General features: G+C 38.6%; 1 protein-coding gene across 1 annotated transcript in view; it reads right to left on the bottom strand.

The window, feature by feature from the left end:
• Positions 1–23,318, bottom strand: part of CTNND2 (catenin delta 2) — a 654,700-nt gene that overhangs the window by 56,409 nt on the left and 574,973 nt on the right. Inside the window, exon 16 of the mRNA XM_075052197.1 lies at positions 18,040–18,190. Within this exon, the coding sequence (XP_074908298.1) occupies positions 18,040–18,190 (151 nt within the window). The remainder of the gene's footprint in view (positions 1–18,039; positions 18,191–23,318) is intronic.

Raw genomic sequence — 23,318 nt, 5'->3', positions numbered from 1 at the left:
TGGATCTGATGCAATGCACTAGCAAATGGCACTGGTCCTCCCTTCGACAATTATGCTAAATACTCTATTTAAATGGCATCACTAAACTCAATGGATCTTAAGTATCATTGCCCTACTCTTCAAAAAAATTCCACTCAGATAAATGAAACTTCCGAGAAAAATATGAGGGAAGGAGAGAGAATATTAGTATTGGCATATCAGCTTTTGAATGAGATGCAGTTAGCAGCAATATCATGCAGCCACGCGTTTCTTTAAACATGAGCTCCTTATCTAATATAATCAGCAATACAAAAATATCTGCAGTCATGTTGTATGAAATTTATAGCGGACAAACCATACTGAAAAGATTCTTTAAAAATCATTAATATAAAGCACACTCTTACCACTTACGTGATATTCTATTGGATATTTCTCAGTTTTCAGATTTATTGACGTGCATATTCTTATCTTTGAAAATGTCTGGAATATATCCTCAGTACATATTTATTTCAAATATTAAAAGTAAACATCCCGGAGAATATCTTGGAACCTGACCGACTTCTGAGCTATGAAATCCTCTTCTGAAAACAAATTAAAGTAGATAAATCTGTCATCTATGTTCAAGTTCTCTTTGTCCTGGAATTATTTTTCCTTTCAGAGACTGAGTCAGATAATGCTCTCCTTATAATTCATAGAAGTATTTGGGTTTAGATACACATGAAAGAATGTTTGTATTAGTATCAAGTAAATTTCATAATTACAACTAGAACAGAATAACTGAGGTTGGAAAGGACATCTGCAGTTTGTCTAGTTCAACCTCCCTGCCCAAAGCAAATGCAAAACCAATGCAATGCACAAACATCACAAGAGACAACTGCATTATCAGTAGGAGAAGACTGTTTAAAAAAAATACATGTATTCTACCTGAGATAGTTGACATAATATACTGGATGGCACATATAGTCCCTTTGCTGCTCTCCTGCTAAAAAGGCTAGCATACATAACAAAATAAATATTTAAATATCATGCATGTGTCTCTTCATGTATGTACATGCATGCTTAGTCTCTTCTCCCAGCACAATTTTTAAACAGATTTTTGCCTACATAAAGTCCACAACGGACTGCAATCTTTCTGATATGAATATATTCTGGGATATGAGGGTGGCCAGAGTATGTATGCAAGTGGAAAGATTAGCTAATACAGAGCAGAAAATATGTATTTATTGATAGAACAGGAATAGAAATTAAGATGGTTTCTATGTATTGGTACACACACATACTACTACGCAGCTGCAGATGCCCTTAAAACCCAAACATATCTTTAACACAAACCACTAGCACATTAAGTTTTTAAATTAATCCATGTTTTAGCTGTCTCAAAAACCTATGCTTCTTTTCTTTTGTCATGGCAGCTGAAACTTGATGCTACTTTTCAAACATTTTGTAATTTGGGAGAAAAGTGGGCATAAGAGTATGTCCCTGGAAGGAATACACTGCTAGAGCAGCTGCAGTTTACTCTCACAATGTTAGTCTTTATCCCTGCAGACATGCAGCCTGTAGGAATGAAGAACAATACAGAAAGAAAGAGCGGGCTATGCAAAATCATGCCAGCAGTAACATTGGGTCCCTTATAAGGTTTCAAGAGGGTTTTTTGGGGGGTATTCTATTGGTAGTTTGCACTATTAAAATGCAAATGCAGCAGTAAAATATGGTATATTTGTGCATTTTGTGGTTAAAAGAAAATATCCTGTTGCAGAAGGTCCCATGGAGGAAAGCTCACTTGTCATGACATCATTGAGAGTAGTCTCACATAACACTCTCGTGAGAAAGCTAACAAGAACTGCTGCAAATAGGATGAAAAATGCTTGGGTGGTGCAATTCAGAACAGTTACCAAGGTTTCGTCATTGAAATAGAAGCATGTATCAAATGCATTCTGTAGAAAATGTATGAAGTAAGTTCTGTGGACAATCTTCTATCCTGGTTCTATATCCATCCAGTGTCACAGTCAGTGGTATGGATGGTGAAAGAGAGAAGGACAGGGCCTGAAAAATGTTTGAAGACTGGTTTAGAATTTAGTTCTCTTGATTTAAGAAGATGGAATTCATCAAAGGCAAATGGTTAATATCATACACTGGCAGGAGATGATTATCTGCAGAAATACAGAATGAAGAACAACCCACTGAGTAGTAATTCTGCAGAAAAGGATCAGGAAGCCTGAGAGGATGACGCGATAGGCATGTGTTACAAGACGGGTTGCTGAGAAAGACAGCTATACAGGAGTGTATTAACAATTATTCCTGGCAGAACATACAGAGAATATGTTCCTCTCTGCAAAGCTTATGGAGGAATACCACAAGTAGTCTGAATTCTGAACTTCAGGAAAGATAAGGAACGACTAGACTGAGTTCAAATGAAAGTAGCAAGAATAGCTTTGAAGACAGACCAAAATGACTGCTATCTCAGCTTCAATAATATATTCAGCTACTCTCACTTATTACTTTTGTAATAATGATGCGCTTTTTATAATGCCTTTTAGCTGATGATGTCTAAGCATTTTCTGCACATTAATTGTCCCTGACAATGACAAAGAGACATGTGATTATTCATTCACAGTTATGGAAACCAAGGCACGACAGGCCAATGACCAACTCAAGAAGCCATCTAAGACTTCATGGTTTTCCTCCTCAGGAGTAACTGAACAAACCTAGAGAACAAGTTAACTCTTCCAACTTCTGGATGTGATTTTATTGTGTTTGCTTTCTAAACCATTTAATTCTCTTACTTTGTTTACTTCAGTGGCAATTCTACAACAAATCTCCAGTCACAGAGCTCCTAATTGCAGTGTCTTATTAATACTGCCAGGCTAATAGGTACCGATCTCTTAAGTTTTAAGTAGATTCTAGAATAAAAAGGGTAATGAGAGAGACAACATTTGATTTCTGTAAGTATGTGTAAATGGTTGCAACAAAGCTAATCTCTGAGTCTTAATCAATTTTTGTCTTGTTTGAAGCTTGAACTAAAGGTGCAGTTCTCTTTCTCTTTTTAATAACTTTGCCTCAGCTTTGAAGTTTCTGTAAGCTGAGGATAGCTTATCAGAAAAGTCCCAGTGAATGAAAGATGCTTAAATAGGGCTACAAGTGAATGAAATGAATTTCAGTCTCCCTAGGAAAAGGCTGAGCTCTTCAGTATAAGGCATATACATATTCGATCCCAAGGCAGAAGAATGGATTTAACTACAGCAGATAATGCACAAAAATCCACTCTCAGAACCCCCATCTCAAAGGCTTTGCTTGTGATGTACTCGGTATCTTGGATTGTTAGTGCCTCACAAGAGAGAGGGAGACATGCCCTTTTCTTTTGGGCTTGATTTAGACATTGCAGTACAGTATTGTACAACAGAGGATAACACCTTTAACTGCTGAAGATTTAATACCTATATAGGGAAATTATACACGCTGGCTTGCCAGCTTATCTGATATCATCATATTCAGAAGGCCCCTGCTTTTGTCTGGCTGAGGAACACAGCTTATCTGTTTTGTTATTCTAATTTTCGAGTAAAGACATGTAGGAATTACCAAAACTGTTTTTTTTGGGGGGTGGGGTGGGGAAGGAGGGTTCATAGTAATGTAACAGTTTACAATGGTGCAATAATACTATGCTAGGACTCATGGTGGCTGGATTCTAACAAAATAAAACAACTGTCAGGGTGTGGGCAGACATCCAGTATGCAAGTGTGAAAATTTATCAGATAATGACCACATTTTGAGCCTCACAAGCACTACTGGGCCAAGTCAGAGCTTTCCACCCCTCAGGTCGGCTGCTCACGTGACTTGTTTGAGTTCATTCTGTTTAACAAAAGTTTGCCTGTAAAAGGAAAAAGTAAGTTTTTGCTCACCCAGCTCATTTTGACCAATAAGTCGGGCAGTGCTGACTCACACAGGTGGTGTGACTGCAGACACAATGTGTTAATGAGAGGCTGGGGGGAGCCTAGGAGCAGGAATATCTTCTGCCACTGACTGCCTCAGGGTGAGTTACCATGTCTTAGGTGAGGGAACTCTAGTTTCCTAAACGTGCTAACTCAATCAACTGAGAACCTATAATTTTAGAGTGAAAATAGAAATGCCACTATTAAAAAAAGGAACTGTTTTATAGAATATGTTTAACAAGGATTTATTTCTATTAAATACACATAGATAGTGGGGAAAGTGCAACACTTTCAAAGGATGAAAGTGACTTAACTGGCATTCAACTCCATTTTTCTGAATAAACTATTAGTCCCTTTAAAACAGTCTGCTTAGAGCCTATGTCATGACTGAAAATAGAAATTCAGGTCTTTAATTCACCATTAAGCACCTAAAAATTTTACCCAGATATTATTAACATGGTAAAAAACAGTTGTACTTTCACTTTCCCTGCTTTCATACTTATCTAATCGATTTAAAGTAGACCTCACCGTTGACATTGTTATGATGATTAGCACCTATGCAGCCTATTCACTCTACCTTAAGAATGCTGCTTTGTAACTCTGAGTTGAATCCTGCTTCTCAGGAATTTGATGGAAAAATTCCTTTTAGCTTTCATGAGAGTAAGATTAAGCTGACAGCTAGAAGATTTTATTCTGGTTGTTGCAATTGTATGCCATAATGTGTTTTTTAAATGAATGGAATACGTTTCTATATGCATGTGGACTCCCCAACACAGCTTCCCTTCCTCTTTGGTGCAGGTAAAAGTTTGGATTAAAACCTACCTACCCACATACATACAAACACACACATTTATATTTTGTTCGTATATATTCATACATATAAAGATTAAGTTAAAGACACTCTATGTCAATTTAATATGGGGATAATTTTGCAGATTATATACAGAGGTGAAGAAAGTTACATTAAAGGAGAGAATGAAAATGCCTTTGGACATTACAGTGTTTTGTGCTACATTTCTGACAATGACCAATTTTTTCCATGTATCTGCAATAATTTAAAATTCATGTTACTGCTATATAATTGAATTGTATAGCAGATCAGAATCTATTAGTCTACATGTGATTACTAACACTAGTTTAATAATGGGCATCACTACTGAACACTAGGGAAACTACATTTATTTCCATTGATTTTAAAGTAACCAATTCCAAAGGCAAAGTTAAAGACATTCCACAGTATTCCCATTTAAAAATCTGCCAGTACAATGCCTTACTAAAAACGCAACATTTTGAGCTATTATTATAATTCCCTCTCTGGTAAATAAAGCAAACTTCCGTGTCTGAGTGAATTTAGTAGCAATTGTCCTATTTTGGCCTTGATTCCACAACAAGATGATTTGACTGGTCCTTATATATTGTCACATTGAAATTTTGGTTTAAGATGTGGTGAAACTTGTCCTGAAGTAACTTAAGTATATGCAATGATGTCACTGAGGTTAAACACATTTAAATCATGTTTATCCACTTTTAATTTAGGAATCACAGAGTTTACTCTGCAAGGCTTGAAATAACGAACATGTCAGCTTATCCATTTCTTGCTCACTATAGCATCCTTACTGAGATTTTGAACAGATAAGTGGATGATATGGTGGGTGGAAAACTGGCTGGACCGCTGGGCTCAAAAGGTGGTGATCGCCAGTACAAAATCCAACTGGCAGATGGTTACTAGTGGTGTCCCACAGGTGGTGATACTGGGGGCAATATTGTTTAACATCTTCATTAACAACCTGGATGATAGGATAGAAAGCATTCTCAGAAAGACTGTGGACAATATGATGTTGGGACGAGTAGTCAATATACTGGAGGGCAGGACTGCTATTCAGATGGACAGCTGGACACGAACCTCAAAGCTCAACAAAGGCAAACGTAAAGTCCTACACTCCAGATAAAATAATTCCCTGCACCAGCACAGGCTGGGGGTCAACTAGTTGGAAAGCAGGTTTTCAAAAAAACCCGCAAAACTGAGGGATGCTGGTGGACGAGTTGAGCATCAGTCCACAATGTGCCCCTGCAAGCAAAGAAGGCCAACCACATCCCAGGCTGTATTAGATGCAGTCTAGCCAACCAATCACAGAAATGATTCTTTCTCTAGACTCAAATGATTTTGCCTCTAGACTGCATCTAGAGTATCGCATCCAGTTTTGGTCTCCCCAGTACAAGAAAGACATTGCAATATTGGAACAAGTCCAGTGGAGCACTGCAAAGACAGTCAGGAGGCTGGAACACATGGCATACAAGAACTGCATTTTCTGGGCCTTAAGAGAAGGTAAAGGAGAGATCTTACTGTTGGCTACAACTACTTAATGGGATGGTGTAGAGAAGATGGAGTGAGGCTCATCTGAGAATTCCACAGTCTAAGAAAAAGAAGCAAAAGACACAAGTTGGAACACAGAAAATTCCAGCTGATAAAAGGGAGAGAATTTTTACTATGAGGGTGGTCAAACAATGCAACAGGTTGCCCAGGGAGGTTGAGGAATCTCCATCCCTTCACCAACTGGACAAAGTCCTGAGCAACCTGCTCCCGCTGGACCCTCCCTTGCCCAGGAGGTTGGACTAGCTGACCTCTCGAGGTCCCTTCCAAGCCCAATGGATTCAGTAAGACCAGATTCTGTCTTTTGTTGCACTGGCAGACTAAAGTCTTCCCTACAGAAGGAGACAGTGAGTTTATTTTTTAGAAGTGTTTTCTTAAGTTACCCAGTTAACTTACTTTTCTAGGCTTACATGGACTAAAAGGAGGCAAACTGGCACAAGATCATCTAGTACCCACATGAATTTCAAAGTGTATGTATCCTAGACTGTTAGCAATTACTTAAGAGTTAATACTGCCCAGAAAGACAAGTAACTTTTGAATTTTATTGGTGGTTCCTTCCCTGCACATTCATCAGGGTTTATAAAGCACCTGCAACAAGGTAGATTTTATTTCCATTTCTTTCTGTAGGGCAGGGCTCCACAATCTATGGAAAATTCTCAAAGTAATCTCTTTGGAGGTGGTTGTCTGATTAAGTTTCTTCAAAATCTTCATTCTGGAGTATAGGAGGGATCATATCTAAAATATTCAATTATCTAGTTTCTTTTAAAAAAAGAAATGCCTTCAGTTCTAAGTTTTAACAAAGTGCTGTATTCTTTTGTCTTAACCTGATCTTTCAATTTGCACTACACATATTACACTTCTACACAAAAAGCATGGGTTTAAGCAGTAATGCATATAAATGCTTTCTTAGATCAATTCCTGAAGTGTGATCTATCATTATAAAGTACTTCCAACCCAAACTATTCTATGATTCTACATTATACATACATAAAATTGCTAACTCTAGGGGGTAGTCATTGTGTCTTTTTCATGTTTGCACAATCCCTTGCATAACGCAGCCACAAGAGGAAGCAAAGGGAAAATGAAAAACATAATAATACTAAAGATTGTATCAGTAATACCAGATTTCAAATAATTTCATAGAGATGCCACGGAGACATCAATGGGGCTTTGAAGCTGATTCTAAGGGTTCTCTAGGCTTTCCTTGGGAGGAAAACTAAATTTCTTTATTTTTTGTTTAATTGAGCCCATCGAGATATTAAGTACCAGAATCACAGTCTTACCTTATGGAATTATGATAATAAGGCCCCTCAGCAAATTGATTATTTCCTCACTTATCTCAGATGATGAGAATTTGTTACCCTTTTAATATTTTGTGACTGCATATTACAAAACTGTTGCTATTCAGTCCCATCAGTTATAAGCATGAAACAGCAGATTTGGATTTTTTTAAAAATTGCTTGGTAAGTAGGGGTGCAAGCTGATTTAGTCTGAGACCTATTCAACTAGTATCCATAAGAACCCCAGAAGCGAGCAGAAAGCTAACACATAGTGACAGTGCTTCCAGCCAGTCTTGGACAGTGCCTTTTTAGAGATACTACATGCATGTAAAGGTACAATGTTTATGAGGAAATGCAAGAATTCATCTGTAAAGGCTGCAGCAAAAGACCATTATTCTGCTTTCTGTAATCAAAGGATATTTGAAGTTTTAATAATGTCATCTGAAACAAGAGCCTTTAACACTGAAGCCCATAATAAATGATGGAAACAACTAGTGTATGACTTAGTTCTTACAAGCAAGCAAATCCTATGTCAAAGTACTTCATGAAGAACAATTATTTTGTAAGAAAACAGCAGCATCTGAAGATGCCATGCAGAAAGCAACAAGTATGAGACCGAGTTCCCTTTTTATAACTGTCAAAGACTAAAATAACACTAGGATCACCCATATTTTGTCACAGAATGCATATAACCCAACAAAGAAATGCAGTCACCTTCTGGGTATACTGGGGCAACTGCTAACAACCAAGAATGTTGTGTAAGCACCTAATGATCAGGAAGAGAAAGAAAAACTAAATTCAATTTAACTGCGTTGAGACTTAGTTACAATGCCAATTGTAAGAATCCAGACATCTGTGCTGTTTCCTAATCTTGCATACTTTGAACACCGACTCTCTGATATCTTCTACCTTTGTCATATTTTTATCCTGGGAAAACGAGACATTTTACGGTGCAAATATTTATCTAACGGATTATGACAAACATCTGTGTTGCATATCCACAGGTATGTCACTTCTGTGTTAGCCTTCATCATGTCAGCATAGCCCTGTGCAGGGGCACAGAAATCTTTTAGGTCTCTGCAATCTGAGTTTTCTACCAGTGTCACCTTTGTGAAAGGTGTTTGGGTTTTGTCCTTAACATTCTTCCTTTTTTAGCAACCACCACTCTGAAACATGCAGAAGACAAGTTTGGGGACACTGAAATAGAAGTCTGAGTGTCTCAAAAGCCACATGTGGGGAGAGGGACATTGTGTACCATCACTAAGGAGTGGGAACTAGGATTGTATGAGATTTTGCAAGAACAACTGCATTAATTTAGAAAGTGCAAGGATGTAGATTCACAGAGAAAATTACTATTAATATGACTGGAAGCAACCTCTGTATAGCTTAAATTTAATAGACATACATTCATCCCCCCCTTTTTTTTTTAAATTTTTTGCATTTCTCAGCTTCACCTCCAATATCCTTTGGAACTACAGTGCCCCAGTCCTATTCCCAGGGTGTTCACATGTGAGAAGGAAAGGATGTTACTTTCCTCTATCAAATGCTAATTCACCTGCCATGTTCTACTCTCTTTCACCGACATTTGTCATGAATAGGACTGTAGGGTTCAACATTCGGAAGATCTTGCGATGTCACGGAAAGTTAGAGGGTCAGTCGCAGCCTTGTGATGTACCTGTAACCCCACCTCCCCTTGTTAGTATAAAAGGAATTAACTGCGCAATAAAAGGTGGAAGTTGGCGCTCACACTGTGTGTGTTATCTGTCTCTTTCCCTGGTCCGGGCCGACCAGTGATCTAAGCGTGGCACCTTGATATGTAGCGAATGCTACATAGGACAGGAGTTCTAGTTTCTTGAAAGAAAAGTGCTGTGAGTAAAAACCGCCATATATGTAATTTCTATCATTTGAAAATCACTTAAGTTGATAAGGATTTCAGGAGAAAAGGTTATTTTGCATCTTACATAGAATAAAACTAGCTCACTGTTCCATGAATCGAAGCTGATACAGAACAGGCTGGAAACATCTGTTTTGATACACTTATCTGTTAATGTAAGGCTGTCACAAAACTTGCATTTTGAAAACCGCTTTGCAGATTTAGGATAATTCCTCATGGATTTAAAAGTACTTTTAAAATTACTTTGGCAGTTTGTGACATTTGTATTTCTACCTTTGCATGTTTTATGGAATATGCAACTGAATTATATGCACTTTTTAGATCAGAACTCTGAATTTTCAAGAGATAAGTAGCACTTCTCAGCATGAACATACTGAGAAACAGAGATGAAAATTAATATTGAATTGTTTGAAATGTCAATCTTCTGAGTGAGAAAAGTGGATACAGTTACAGTTTAATTGCTTTCTACCTTGTGCAGAAGAACAGAACCAAACAGAAATTGTTTATCTCAAAATGTAAGGTGCAGGTTGGGGCACTTTCTTACGTGTGAAACACACATCAATGAAGTGAAAAGGCACATCTGTTGGCTGCTGCTTGTTTTCTGGTGGCGGTGTTTTAGGCAGCCACGCTGAATCTAGGCTTTCCTGGGCCACCTCCATCAGATTTTGCAACTTTTATGACTTGCACTCAGCATTTAACCTTAAGTAATACTGAATGTGAGTAAAAACTTATAAAAACTATACTAAAGGCTTTAAGGTTTATAAACCTTATAACACTATATGGCATCATTTAAAATTACCACTATCATCTAGATAAGCTGTCATGGTGCAACACCGAAGATGATTCTCTTGAGACTCTGGCATTTAAAATAGAAACACGGGCATTTTCCAGGCATTTACCCACAGGTTACTCTACTACGACAAATAGCTGACCTAGGGCTGGGTTGTGGTTAGTATTTGTGAGGCATCTTGATCTTATTTTATGGAGATGAAATGCTGTGTGATTCAATGAGTTGGCATTACAATGAAAAACAGATCTGTGAAAGCGGTATTCTTGGTTATCCTAGATCTGAGCCTCCATACAGTTATTTCTGTTGTTTTGAGTGACAATGAAAAATTGTAGTGCTTTTTCACTAATTGCCCTTGCAAAGTCTACTGAGCTAAGTAAAAGGGAGCAGGACAGTACTTGTTCTGCATTATCAGAACGCCTTCTGATGGGGTACTACTTGCTTATATTCAGTCACCCAAAAGTTAGCCATCGAGTCTGTGGTACTCCTCTAGGTTCTCACACAGGACCCATTTCACCACAAGATCCAAGACTTTAGCTGATAGAGGTAAGTGGGATGAACACGCAGAGGTGCCATTTTCTCTCTGCTGTCCACAGCAGAAGCCTACCTGACTAGCTGAAACACCAGTTTTTTTAGATGGTACACAGTAGAGAAAAATCCCCCCAAATCCAGACAGCCATACTTAGGCAACAGAGAAGTTCAGATGCAAAAGACTTAATCTAGCCTTGAAAATGCTTGATCTTGACTTTGATACTAAAAATGAGAATTCAGTTTTACCAGTCCCATTTTTTCCCCCTAAATCCCTTCACTTGAGAATGTTACTTAGAAAGAAATGGCTGAGGAAGGAAAACTTTCCTAACCTCTATAACCACCAGGTCTGCTTGTCAGAAATATATTTGAGATAAACAGGAGCAAAAGGCAAAGCACAAGTGGCTAAAGGCACATGGAAAGTCAAAATCTCTTCGACACAAGGGTTTTACACTGTAATGGAAAAAATATTTAACATTTAAACTTTTATCAGTTTAAATTCTCAGCTAACTTTATGTATACAACACTAGAAACCAGGGAGTCTGGACTTTGCCGTATAGGTGTTATAAAACATCAAAGCTTAATTACGCATTTACCACCTTAACTAACATGTTTCTCTTCATTGATACAGAGTAAGGAGCACCAGCTCTTGCTGCGTGACCATATCTTCCATTTCCTAAATCAGCTTCTTGATGACAGCCTCTTCTTATTCAGGTATCTGTTTATTGTAATATAGGTTTTGCACAGCTCAACTATTAAACACAACAAATGAAGTGCAATAAAAACTGTCACAAATTAAACAAATTGCAGCATATATTCTGTCTTCACCTTCTTCTGAAGAAATGTCTACGATTCCTGCGTAATGCTTTCTGGCATCTTGTGCATTGCAAATTTATGCCAATTTAACATTTCAGTGACTAAGATACTTTATAAGTCAATTAAAAACTCAACAAAAAAATTCGTCTCTTTCAGATCCTTGAGATCTGTGTGTGAGAAAGTCAGAAGTGCTCACGTTTAAAAAGGAGAGAAAACTGCATGTAGACACTCTAAGTGGGATGAAAGCTGCATATTTGATTTAATCATCTCCCAACCCATCCCCATATTCTCTATCAATGTACATTACTAGGACTTAGAATTTCTTACAGCTGCTGTTCTTGTAACTACAAAACTGAACACTGTTTTCACTTGGATTTATTACTAATACTGTGACAAACTTACAGTCTTAAAATGAGGCCATGTTCTAAGATAGGAGATCCCCATGTAGTTATTTATGCTCCAGAAGTCATGTTCTGCTGTGAGAATGCAAATACTTGTTTCTGACATGTTTTCAGCCTAACAGCTGAAAGCAAATCTTTCGAAATGTGAATCAATATCACACTTTGAAATAACATACCTGACCCTGCTTTGAGTGCAAGGCTGGGCAAGATGACCTCCTGAGGTTCCTTCCAACCTGAATTATTCTGCGAGTCTAACAATTCATTAGAGGTGTGAACTCCTGATATATATTTCAATCAAACTTTCTCAAGTTTAGCAATAAAACTTTGAAACAAACACCAGTTATTTCAGGCACCCAAATAGATCCACATTGCTCATGAGATGAAAAGGCACACACTCAGCAGCAATTTACGCGTTCCCTAGAATTTTTTCATCAGTCAACAATGGTGAGACAGTAATACAGGGTGAGATCCATTTTATCGCATGTTAGATAAAATAAATCACTTTCTGGGAGTCTTTCTCTCTCAGTCAACTATAAGGCAGTCTAATACAGGTACCTTTTATTGGACATGAACTTTTAGACACCTAGCAAGATTAAGCAGGTTTCAATACACATCAAGTAACAATTTAATTGATATGCTGTTGTTGAATTTTGTGTATATCTTATAACTGCATTACCAACACATGAGCAGTGAATTGAGAATAATTCAGTACTGACATCTTGTAGCCCCCAACTCAGGAACAATTATTAAAAAATGACCCCTGCTACAGGCCCTGTTTCAGGACTTGATTCAAAACCTTCTGAAGGCAGCAGAAATTGTACCACTAACATAACTATCTGAATCATGCTTTTACAGCGACAGCCACAAAAAGGATGTCTTAAGTATTGCAACACTTCAATTTATCTCATCAAACTCTCTAGCATCTAGAGCCCTGAACAGACACACGGATTCTCTACACATTTTAAGGGAAGAGATACATAACGACATATCTTCGACACAGCACGAGAAGTCAACAAAAACCTTTAAGTGGAATTGTCCTTTTTATTCAAGGGTGAGTGATCAAAATACTTCCAGTCTCTAAAAACATCTTTTATTTAACCACAAAAATACAGGCCAAGAGGCCAAGAGAAAGAATGGTGCTCTTGAATTTCTAGTACAATACTTCTCTCAATCAACAATGACCCAAAATAGCATTAGAAACCACTGTCAGGATAAGAGAAAACTGATAGAAAGACCTGAAGCACAAAATTGTGTATTGAAATTTTATAAATTTTACCTCCAGCTCTGCATTCACCCCAAAGCCCGTACCCTGTGGACTTCTATTAGTATTTCATTTCATACTGTTTAGTGATAAGTTCCAGATTGTACTTCAAGAGGGCAAATCCTATATTGTACATATTCTGCTGTATATGAATAGTGACAAATTTCTCATCTGGGGCAGCTTGAAAAATCAGCTTAACTCCTCTGAAAGACCACCTACTGCACTTTAAAATGCCACAGTAATTGTAATTTAAAATCAAAGGTAAATGCTGTGCATATACAAGAACAATGCAAATGCAAATTTTGGGGACAGAGATTCATCCTTGAAAAATTTCACTGACAGGGACAGTCTGTACCTGCTTTTGTAGGTAGAATAACAAGTCACATAGTTTTCAATTAACTATAGACTTCATATTCTCTTTTGTTAAAGAGGTCATGGATAGCAGCAGAGAGGAAAACTGCTGGCTGTGTTTCAGATAAAAGAAAAGATGAAGCTGGCTCGTTCCTCAGGATCAAATGGGGAATCTCGGTTTGGAAAACCTTCTCCCATGCAGAGTGAGGAGAGGGAATAGCAAGAAGGGAGGTTGCTGCACCAGTGCTGGCTGGGAGACTGTATGGAGGAAAAGAGATTTTATCTAAAGTAGGACACAGGTCTACAGTGCAGGCTCAGATGATCCACAGAAAGCTTCCTAGAAGCCCAGAGGACTGTGTGGAAGGTGTCTGAATCAGAAGGCCACCGAAGATTGCTGGAGCAGGCTGCAAGGAAACAATTCATCCTGCAAAGACTCTGTTTACAGAAGATGGCTTTATTTTTAAGCCTTTCTGCTCTGCCCAGCTGATCCAGGTTTCCTCTATTTAAAGAAAAAAACCTTATACTAAGTTAGCAATTTTTTGACATCATTCCAAGAAAGTGTGGCTTTAGAGAATAAAAGTCTGTAGGTGTGCCTACTGTAGGGAAGATGGTGGCACTGCTCCGGTGCGAGGTGCTGGCCTGCCATGGCGCTGCCAGAAGCAGCAGGTCTGCAGGTAATCCTCAAGTTAAAAACGACATTCCTGGGGGGGGTGGGGTGGAAATAATGCCATATCCTCAAATTAAGGCACCTATATAGCGCTGAGGGACACAGAAGGGTAGGTTTGTTATTCTACTTTCCCCTCCTCCCCCCTTTTTTTGAGAGAGAGAGGGAAACATAAAGGAAGAAGGAAGGAACATGGGGATGACATCAGTGCACAGAGGTCATCAACAAAGCTCTTGGAGGACCTGTGGGATAAAAGTGATTTTCTTCTATCTAAATGACTAATCAAAAGCAAAAAAATGTGGGTTTTGGCCAACTTGGAGGCATCTAGTGGGGCTGGAGGGAGAAGTTAATGGCCCCCTGGAGAAGCTTAGCAGGGACAGAACCTGCTTCGAGGAAAGAAAACAAGCCTTCCAAAAAGCTTACAGAGCATGTGAGAAGAAGCAGGAAGATGCTGGGGTACCAGAGGGACAGAGGGGCACTGTGCAGCCTAGACCTCGGAGACCAGAGAAGAACAAACCAGGCACTATCAGTAGTGGGTCTTCTCAAGACCCACAGAACCACTTCCCTCCGCTGTGGCAGTGCTGGGAGACAGAGAAGGCTGATGAACCTTCCCATGGGGTGCACTCTTGGGAAGCAACATAGAGTGGGTACTAATTCATGCAGACGAGGGTCCTGAAAGGCAACTGGAAAATGAACGTGGTCTGACTGTGACCAGGAACACACACTGGGTGCTGGATTATCTAGTGCCAGTACTAAGTAGGCCAGGTTTGCCATGTCTTTGAGTGCAGTTTAATTTTGGGAAGGAGAAAAATGAATCTGCCCGCTGTTTCTGCCTAGAGACACATGGCATAATGCAAAAGCGATGGAGAAGGAGAAAAAAGAGGGTCCTTTTAAGGACATGGAGCGTGCCTGAAATGAAACCCAGGAAGAAGACCTCACTACGAACAAAGAAAGTGCTGTTACAGGGACGGCTCATATAAATTACAAGAGAAGCCTGACACCAAACTGTAGCAATATAACAACACACTTGATAGATCTGTGTGAAAAACAGACTGGTCAGTTCAATGAAGTCTAGAAAGAAACTTCTGGCCATTTAAAAGAAGTGTCTTTTTGTTTGTTTTGTAGTTCAGTACAGGTGAGTCTGGATTTCAGCAAGCTTTCTGATGTATTTGCCAGGTGCCTCAACACTGATTTATGGGCTGTTTGGCAGCAGCAGAAAGAAATATTTCATTCTCTGGCACATTTCAGTAAAAAATTGTCAGCCGGGAATGGAGCCACAGCACAACTGAAAAGAAAGCTTTATAGATGCATTAAAAAACCCCAACCAACTCAATTCTACTTACGTAATTTTACTATATATACAGTTGGAAAATTCACCTTTAAAAAAGGTTATCTTAAGGGGAAAATTCCAGTTTGTGAGGCAGAGTTTGTCACCGCAAGAATATGATGCATAAACGAAAACTGCAAAAGGGGAAGATAAACAGGAGGTCGATTCTGCTTAGGCAGAAAGATGCTGGAGTGACTAGCCTGAAGAAGCCCCTTCTCAATCCTCCTTTCCATAACAACAGTTAAGGCACTGTAGAATATGTGGAAATGTAATCACAAAAACTGGACCGCCTACAACCTGAGTTGAAATCCTTGACCATTGCAGGTGTTTAGCAGTTCTGAAAATCAGCACTATGATAGACCCTATTTGCTAAAGTATATTCAGGAACAAGAGAAATAATGACCGTTATTACTGTTTCTTTGAAGTTCAATGATGAAAGCCAAAGAAATGAACATATAAAGATCACAGCTGAAATGGTTCAGGAATTACAGTCATAACTTCCCTGTCATATGAGCGTGTTTAAGCTGCAGCAAATTTGTATTGCAGTTATGAAGCACAATTCCCCAGAATCACCCCACAAATAACTTAAATCTGAGCAGCACTGTACAGCCATTACAAGTTGGCTACATACATAAATTTATTAGGTAATTATTTTCAACAGACTTTTTCCACCTTTTTAAAATTCAGCTTTGTTTATGTCACATGTTCTTCAAGAATTTAATAAAATATTAAAATGTTGAGGTCGTGCAAGCTTGCTATCCATAATTTATCCAGTATTTTGAATGGCACATCATATTAAGACAGATGAATTTCACTTGTATAGCCTTACTTTCCTAAATGAAATTTTCAGATTTGGGAAGGAAATAAAACTTTCAGTTAAAAAATAATAATCAGAGCACAGAAAAGGCAACCATATATAGTCTAACTCATGGCATTAGAAACCACATTTATACTCTGTAAATTCAACTGTAAAGAGTTTTTTGTGATGTCAATAAGTAGGGATAAGAGATTATAGAAGATAACTCAGTATGAACGTGGTTTGTGAACCCTGTAGAGAAAGTCCCACAAATAAAGGAATAAGATGTTAAATAATAGAGACTATGACATGCTGTAGACTGAATGTGGAGGTGGGATCATGAGAGGAAAAAAAAAGGGCCGTTATTAATCCAGATTAGATGGCCTGTTATACTTGCTTCAGCAGTAATTTCTACTTTAAAATGCCTAGAAAACAACAAAAACCCACTAAGAACACATATGCAGCATCCTGCTTCCCAAAAGCTGAACACAATACATAGAACAAATCTAATTTCATGCCAATTTTATCAGCTATAATATGAGCAAAAGCTGAACAAGCAGGCTGGTCTTTAAGGTAAAGCATCAGTCTTGAGTTCAATCCCTGGGCAATCACAGCACATTTACACTACTCACCAACCTCTACCTCTATTTGCTTTACAACATTTTGTCAGTGAAGTCTCTTTAGTTCGTACAATACGTGAGAAGAGTGATTGCCTTGTTTTAACAACTTGTAGAGCACTGCTGTCATGCAGCACTAACCCTGAGATAGCACTGGATACAAATAATAAAATATTATGATCAAAGTATCTATTTGTGGAATTCTGTAATTAAAAGCAGAGGAGGAGTAGCATGCTGTCATGATAACAAATTAACAAGTTAGCAAAAATGAATAAAAAATATGCTCTTAATGTACAGAAGAAGTAGAAATCATTTTGTCATGACTGTTGAAATAGTTCAAAATCAAGGAAGTGATTATTTTTCAAAGACAGAACATGAAATAAAAATTCAACAATCCACAGTGTTTGGATGAATTTCAGCTAAAAAACCCCACCAAAACCCCAAGCAAGATAAAAGAACTCCAAACCCCCAAGATGTTTGCTCACCATACCATCAGAATTCAAGGGCAACAATGATTTATGTAAATTATTGTCCTCTTCCTTAACTGCATATGTGTTTGTGAATCAAGCATCTCCCACTTCTCTTGCTGGAGCTACTAATCTGCCCAGTAAACTCCTGGAACCATCTTAAAATCATTATGATTTGTCACTTCATAACCCCAAAATTATTTGCGGCAGATAATCTGAGGATCAGGAGTGGCTGCTCTGCTTAGATCCTTGATCTGGAAGATGCAAGTGCTACTGCCAGCCTAGGAATGAAGTGCTAAAGCAGAACAAAGCCATTGCTTTTCTTCTGGAGATTACAGTATGACAGATCATGAAACATTGCATGATGTTTAATTAATTTAACAATTCCTTGCAATATAGCACTAAGCTGTCACATAAAGTCTGAATATGACACATAAGAGAAAGAATTAAAGAAACTGTGCTAGAAATGTGAGAATAATTGTTTTCATTGTGCTCATTCTACTGCAAACTGGAAAAAAAAACCAACAAAAAAATCAAACCCACGGAATATATAGATTGTTTGGAAAGAACATACCTATTAACTCCTTATTTCTGACATCTAAGGCCATGTTTCGTAAAGCTGTAGCAACTGCACATACCACCCGGTCATTGTCTATTCGAAGCAGCTCCACCAGGATTGGCAATCCTTTTTCTTTGCGGACAGCGGCGCGGATGTACACTGACCACTGTGAAGACACATGGGAGAGAGTGAAGAAGAAAGTGAGAAACCCACTACAGAAAGCAAGGCATCTGAGTTTCTAACAGATACAGAGTAAGGGTAACAGAAACATGTGGATTTAAACTCAAAAGACAGGAAATAATTGCATTATGATGCTAGGCAACCACTTGATTTGGAAGTCTGCACTGATTTTTTATGGTGGCAGAGAAATTAAATGATGAATTGACTTTACTCCTAGCACACCTGGTTACATTTTTACAGCCCAAGCCTGCAGGCCGCTTGCTTTGCATCAGCATTTCCTATGCAACATCTAATGATGCTTGTTCACTGCTAAAACAACAAAATTTATATTACAAAATATATATATTACAAAACACGTTCAAGAGGTTTCTTTGTTATTAGTATAGAACTACATAGTCTAAACCCATGAAAATGCTGCTGTAATTTCTCTTGTGATTGTCAACTTGTTCAGAAGGAAAAATGAGGACACCTATATGTCTGGTTTTGGCACCTGTAGTGGTCCTAACCGGGAGACTAATGTACATGGTGGAGTTAGAGGTTCCCGGTAAGAGTTGACCCGAGGGAGGCGCAGGCCTGTGCTGTGCCATCCTGCGTGTACCACATGGCTGCAGGATAAACCCCGTGGCTCATCGTATCAGAGAAGCCTGTCGGCATCTCCCACTTGGCAGCTGGTCATGACACCACTGGCATGCCCTTGTCTTTATCTCAAAGCGAAGCAGCATGTTCTCAGTATTGTTTGACAGTAGAAATGATGAATAGAGTTGTTTAAGAACATCCTCTAAGAGCTCTAAAGACTATCATGCCAGTGAACCTCTCCATGGATGGGATCTGTGCAGCGTGCTGTGACTAGGAGGTCCATCCAGTGCTGCACAACTTGGGGTTCCCAGCACCTGAAGGGATGAAAGACTAACTATGCTATCCTCTTTTTCATTCCACTGTTGGGTCCAGGAGTCGGAAAAAATGTAAACAAGACCAAAACTGTGACCTTGTGGTTTTAAAATCTACAGGTATTGCCAATTTGAGATGTTTGGGCACCTGCAGGAGGCGCAGGTCTTCTCAGCACAGCCCGCTTCAAAACAAGCCATCTGCTAGGCATATATTCCTCCCCACATCCTGAACTCCTCTCTGGAATTTTTATAAAGTTCACATTCATGTTCATGCCCCTTGTACCGATAGTTGAAAGGAATTTATTGAAGCAGAGCTTCTCCCTCCTTTTAGTGCTATGGCATGGATGCTTATCCTGCCATCGTACCTGGAAGGTGAAGACAAAATTCTGGAAGCGCTTAGCCTTTGAAATATTGCAAATATTTCAGAAACTAGGATAATAAGGCTTAGGATTTTCAGATCATGATGACCCTTCTCTTTTGACAAACCTTCCTTAAAGAACAGTTAGATCGCACCTTAAAGAACAGTTACATCGCAATAGTGTTCCTCCATAAACAGAAAGAGTAAAAACAAATTCCAGGAAACAGAGCATTAGAAAAAGGTAAGCACGCTCACTGTCAGCAGACCATGCTTAACCTCGGCATACGGCCTCTACTTACCACAGCTGAAGTGCTCACTTTAAACGCTAGCATCTGTTTATACTATAGACAAGTGCCCTGAATAGCAAAAGCCAGAATATATTTTACGATAAGAAAAGTAAATACAGAGACAGACAAGGGCTGCAGTGTTGCACTATCTGGAGTACAAATTCATTTCAGGTGATGTCATTCAGGGGAAATTGGGAAAAAGGAAAAGAAACCAGCATTTAAAGAATATTATTTTATTATTTCTCCTCTGTAGTAACTATGCATAACAAAAGCCAGCTGGCTGGACTTTGCTGTAGATAAAAGTGATAATGGTTACGATAAGCTTTCAAGTCAGGTAAATGGGACACGAGGTTCTCGGCATCACTGAGCACAATAATGTAATACGTCTAAAACGTAAATGTGCCATCATTTTCTGCAGCGAAGCAAATAGCTCTTAGGTGAGAGAAGTGGTAGCAGCATTCTTGATTGATCTTATTCTGTGCTTTCTGCCCCAGTCTCTTCTCTAGAACCAGTGTATCGGATAATCATCAGAAAAAAACTAAAACACATCTTAAGGATCAGTGAGTTTAACAGAAAGTATCTGCTGAAAAATAATTTCTTTCCTATACCTTGATTTTAATGGGGTATTAAATATAAGGGATGCTATGAAAACACCAAATTAATCTTTCTAAGCTTCCTGTTTTAATAAACACATATTTACCTGCCAGTTAAACACACTCTCACCCGTAGCTGGGAGTACCCAAAGCAATAGTTCTTTGCGCTGAAAAACTCCCATTGCTGGATTTTCTACGCCTCTCCCAGGGGAGGCCTCCGCTGTGCCTGCTGTGATTACAAGGTGACTGCCGGAGTGAGAGGTCGTGGTAGCAGTGAGACTGTTCTGAGAAAGGAGTGAGCCTGCCTGGCTGAGTAAGAGTTCAGGCTAGCAGACAGTGTACGGAAAGGTGCTGTTGTTCATTGCGAAAGGACATCACGGATGTAGCACCTCCAATACGGATTACGTGGGGAATCACTCGGGGTGTTTGTTGCTTTAAAAAAACTTATTTGTGTCTATTCAATACCAGAGAGAATCTAAAATGATCTTACAGATTATTCACTATATTATAAAAACCTCCATATAAACCCACTCAATAAACAGTTTTCCTTTGATTTTTTTTTAGTCAGCTAGCAAGGGAAAACACAAGCACTTGTTTTATGAAACCCAGGTTTACAATGGACTTCTTGGGTTGTAGTCTTTCCATCATCCATTCCAAAACAAAAGTTTAAAAGAAACAAATTAAGAAAGTTTTTTTAACTCTAGAGAGAGTAGAAGACATTGTAGGATAAACACTGAAATAACTTAGTATGAAAAAAAGAGAAAATATAAACCTCCTTACTGAAAAAATGACATGCAAGCCTTCAGCATCTGTAATGAACCAATTAATTTGATCACAATAGTAAAAAATACAGCCCCAAAGTTTTCATAGGGGAAAAATCCAGATATAATGTCTCACAGATGCACAGATGCACACACATACATAAACCAATGGGAGAAAGAGAGGAAAGTATGTACGAAACCTCTCCTCTCCCCTGTGCATTCCTCTCCCCTAGCTCTCTTTTTCCAGAGGATGTCATCCGCTTGGGGAGAAGTTCACAGACTCCTCAATGTGTGATTTGCTATCATTTCATCTGCGTTTTCAAGTCATGCACCTTAGGCAGAAAGACAGAAATGTCTATTAATTGTTTCAACAGTCTCTGGAGAACTTCCCATGTGGAAAGTGGTAAGAACTGTCTGTATCTCTTTCCTTAAGCTGCCAATTAGGACAAGTCTCTGCAAGCAATCACGTTGCGCTGTGCGGATTTCAGGAACGCTCAAATTGAGATGCCTCAAAACAGCTATTTTATTCTCGCAGAGAATGGAAAAATTGATTTGCTCTTGCGTATACTGATGATCCTTTTGTTTGCCTAAAGCTGTCGTGAAATGCACCCGCGTTTCCACATTGCAGGTCAATTGCTAATATGAGCTCAGTGAAGTACAAAAGAGAAGAGATGAAAAATCATAAAAAAGAGACAAAGGGTTTGTTGCCTTTCAGTAGGTAAATGAGGCATTCTGCCAATATACTTAATCATCCTGTTATTCCACAAATCAGTGGCAGTGTCAACGATCAAATAGCTGTTCAGTTTGTAAAGAGAAAGGGCTCCTATGGGAACAGCAAACACTTTAGAGGGAACAAGGAGCCAAAAAATAAAATAAAATCATTATTGTTGCATCAGATTGTGGCTAAATTATCAGAGACAAGCACAGGAGTCACAATCTGTGCATGAATACTCTTAACAGGTAACTGAATTTGGGGGGCAGAACTACTATACATCACTTTGAAGGTACCTCGTGCATCTCTATGTCCACTCTCATTAGTAGTTCCCTTTTTATTTTTGTCACAGTAATTAAGTAGAAAAAGACAGTAAACCGGAAAATTATTTTTTAGTTTGTCACAGTTATTATAAAGGACCCTTTCCAGAGCTGAACGCCTCTAGGGATTAAGATTACATTAGGCTGAAACTCAACAGAGCAGTAATTAATCTAGATAAGACTTACTTATTTTTTTCAGAAAAATTAAAAAGCTTATAGGCAGTTAACTCCTTTTAGTGTTTCATATGGTTTTCTTTATTCTCCTATGAATCACCACCACAGGAGAACAAACCAAAAAATGAAGACATTTCCAGCACAAAATGAAAATGAAAAAACCCCACCAAAATAAAGCCACAACCCCCCCGCCAAGGAATAACAACAATTGTACATGCTTGATATTTTGAATGCATTCACTTTCCTGCCACTGACATGAATGTTACCAGAGTACCTTGAGAATATTTCACCATCACATACTTCAGTTTTGACCAGAATCTGCATTGCTTTGGTACAGTTCAACAATGTGACTCAAAGACTATTGAGATACCAAACATTAAAGGGAATTGCTGAGGCATAAACTGCAAAATGAAAGCCAAATCAGGGCAGCAAGCATGACAAAGTAAACTAAATTACCAACAGAACCAGGAAGATTAGAGAGACTCAGAATTTGCTAGGAGAGGCTTAGAAAGGGGCTGTCTGCTAACAGTGGAACAATAGACCATGGAAGAGAACTGCATGTTGAATAATCAAAGATCAGTGAGTAATCAAAGATCAGTATTCCTCTTTGTCTGATCATACTTAATGTAATACATGCATCAGGAAAAAAAAAAAGATAATATTTTTACATTTTTACATTCCACTTAGAAAATTACAGATCTACTTTACTCAAATAACTCTACTGGGATCCCTGAGAAGTCATGCCACCTGACAGAGAGCAAGGCTCTGAAATCTTGGTTATCTTTTTGCAATTTCTGAAGAGAGCAAGCACTTCCCAGGGACTTTCTGCTCCCTGACTGCAGTGTTCTGTTCTCAGACATGATCCCATCTGGTAGGCCACCAGTAAGTTCTCTACATCTTTGCACTGGGACAAGAGAAAAGTATTAACTGGTTACTGTCCTCTTGCTCCATGACCTTAGTCAAGTTTAAAGAGAAAGGAAAAAATCTGGTAGGTAAAGGTATACAGTTAAATAAATAAATTA

The sequence above is a fragment of the Buteo buteo genome, chromosome 20 (assembly GCF_964188355.1).
Source record: "Buteo buteo chromosome 20, bButBut1.hap1.1, whole genome shotgun sequence".
NCBI lineage: Eukaryota > Metazoa > Chordata > Aves > Accipitriformes > Accipitridae > Buteo > Buteo buteo.
Note: the sequence above shows the minus strand (reverse complement) of the source record. Positions and strands in the feature narration are given on the sequence as shown.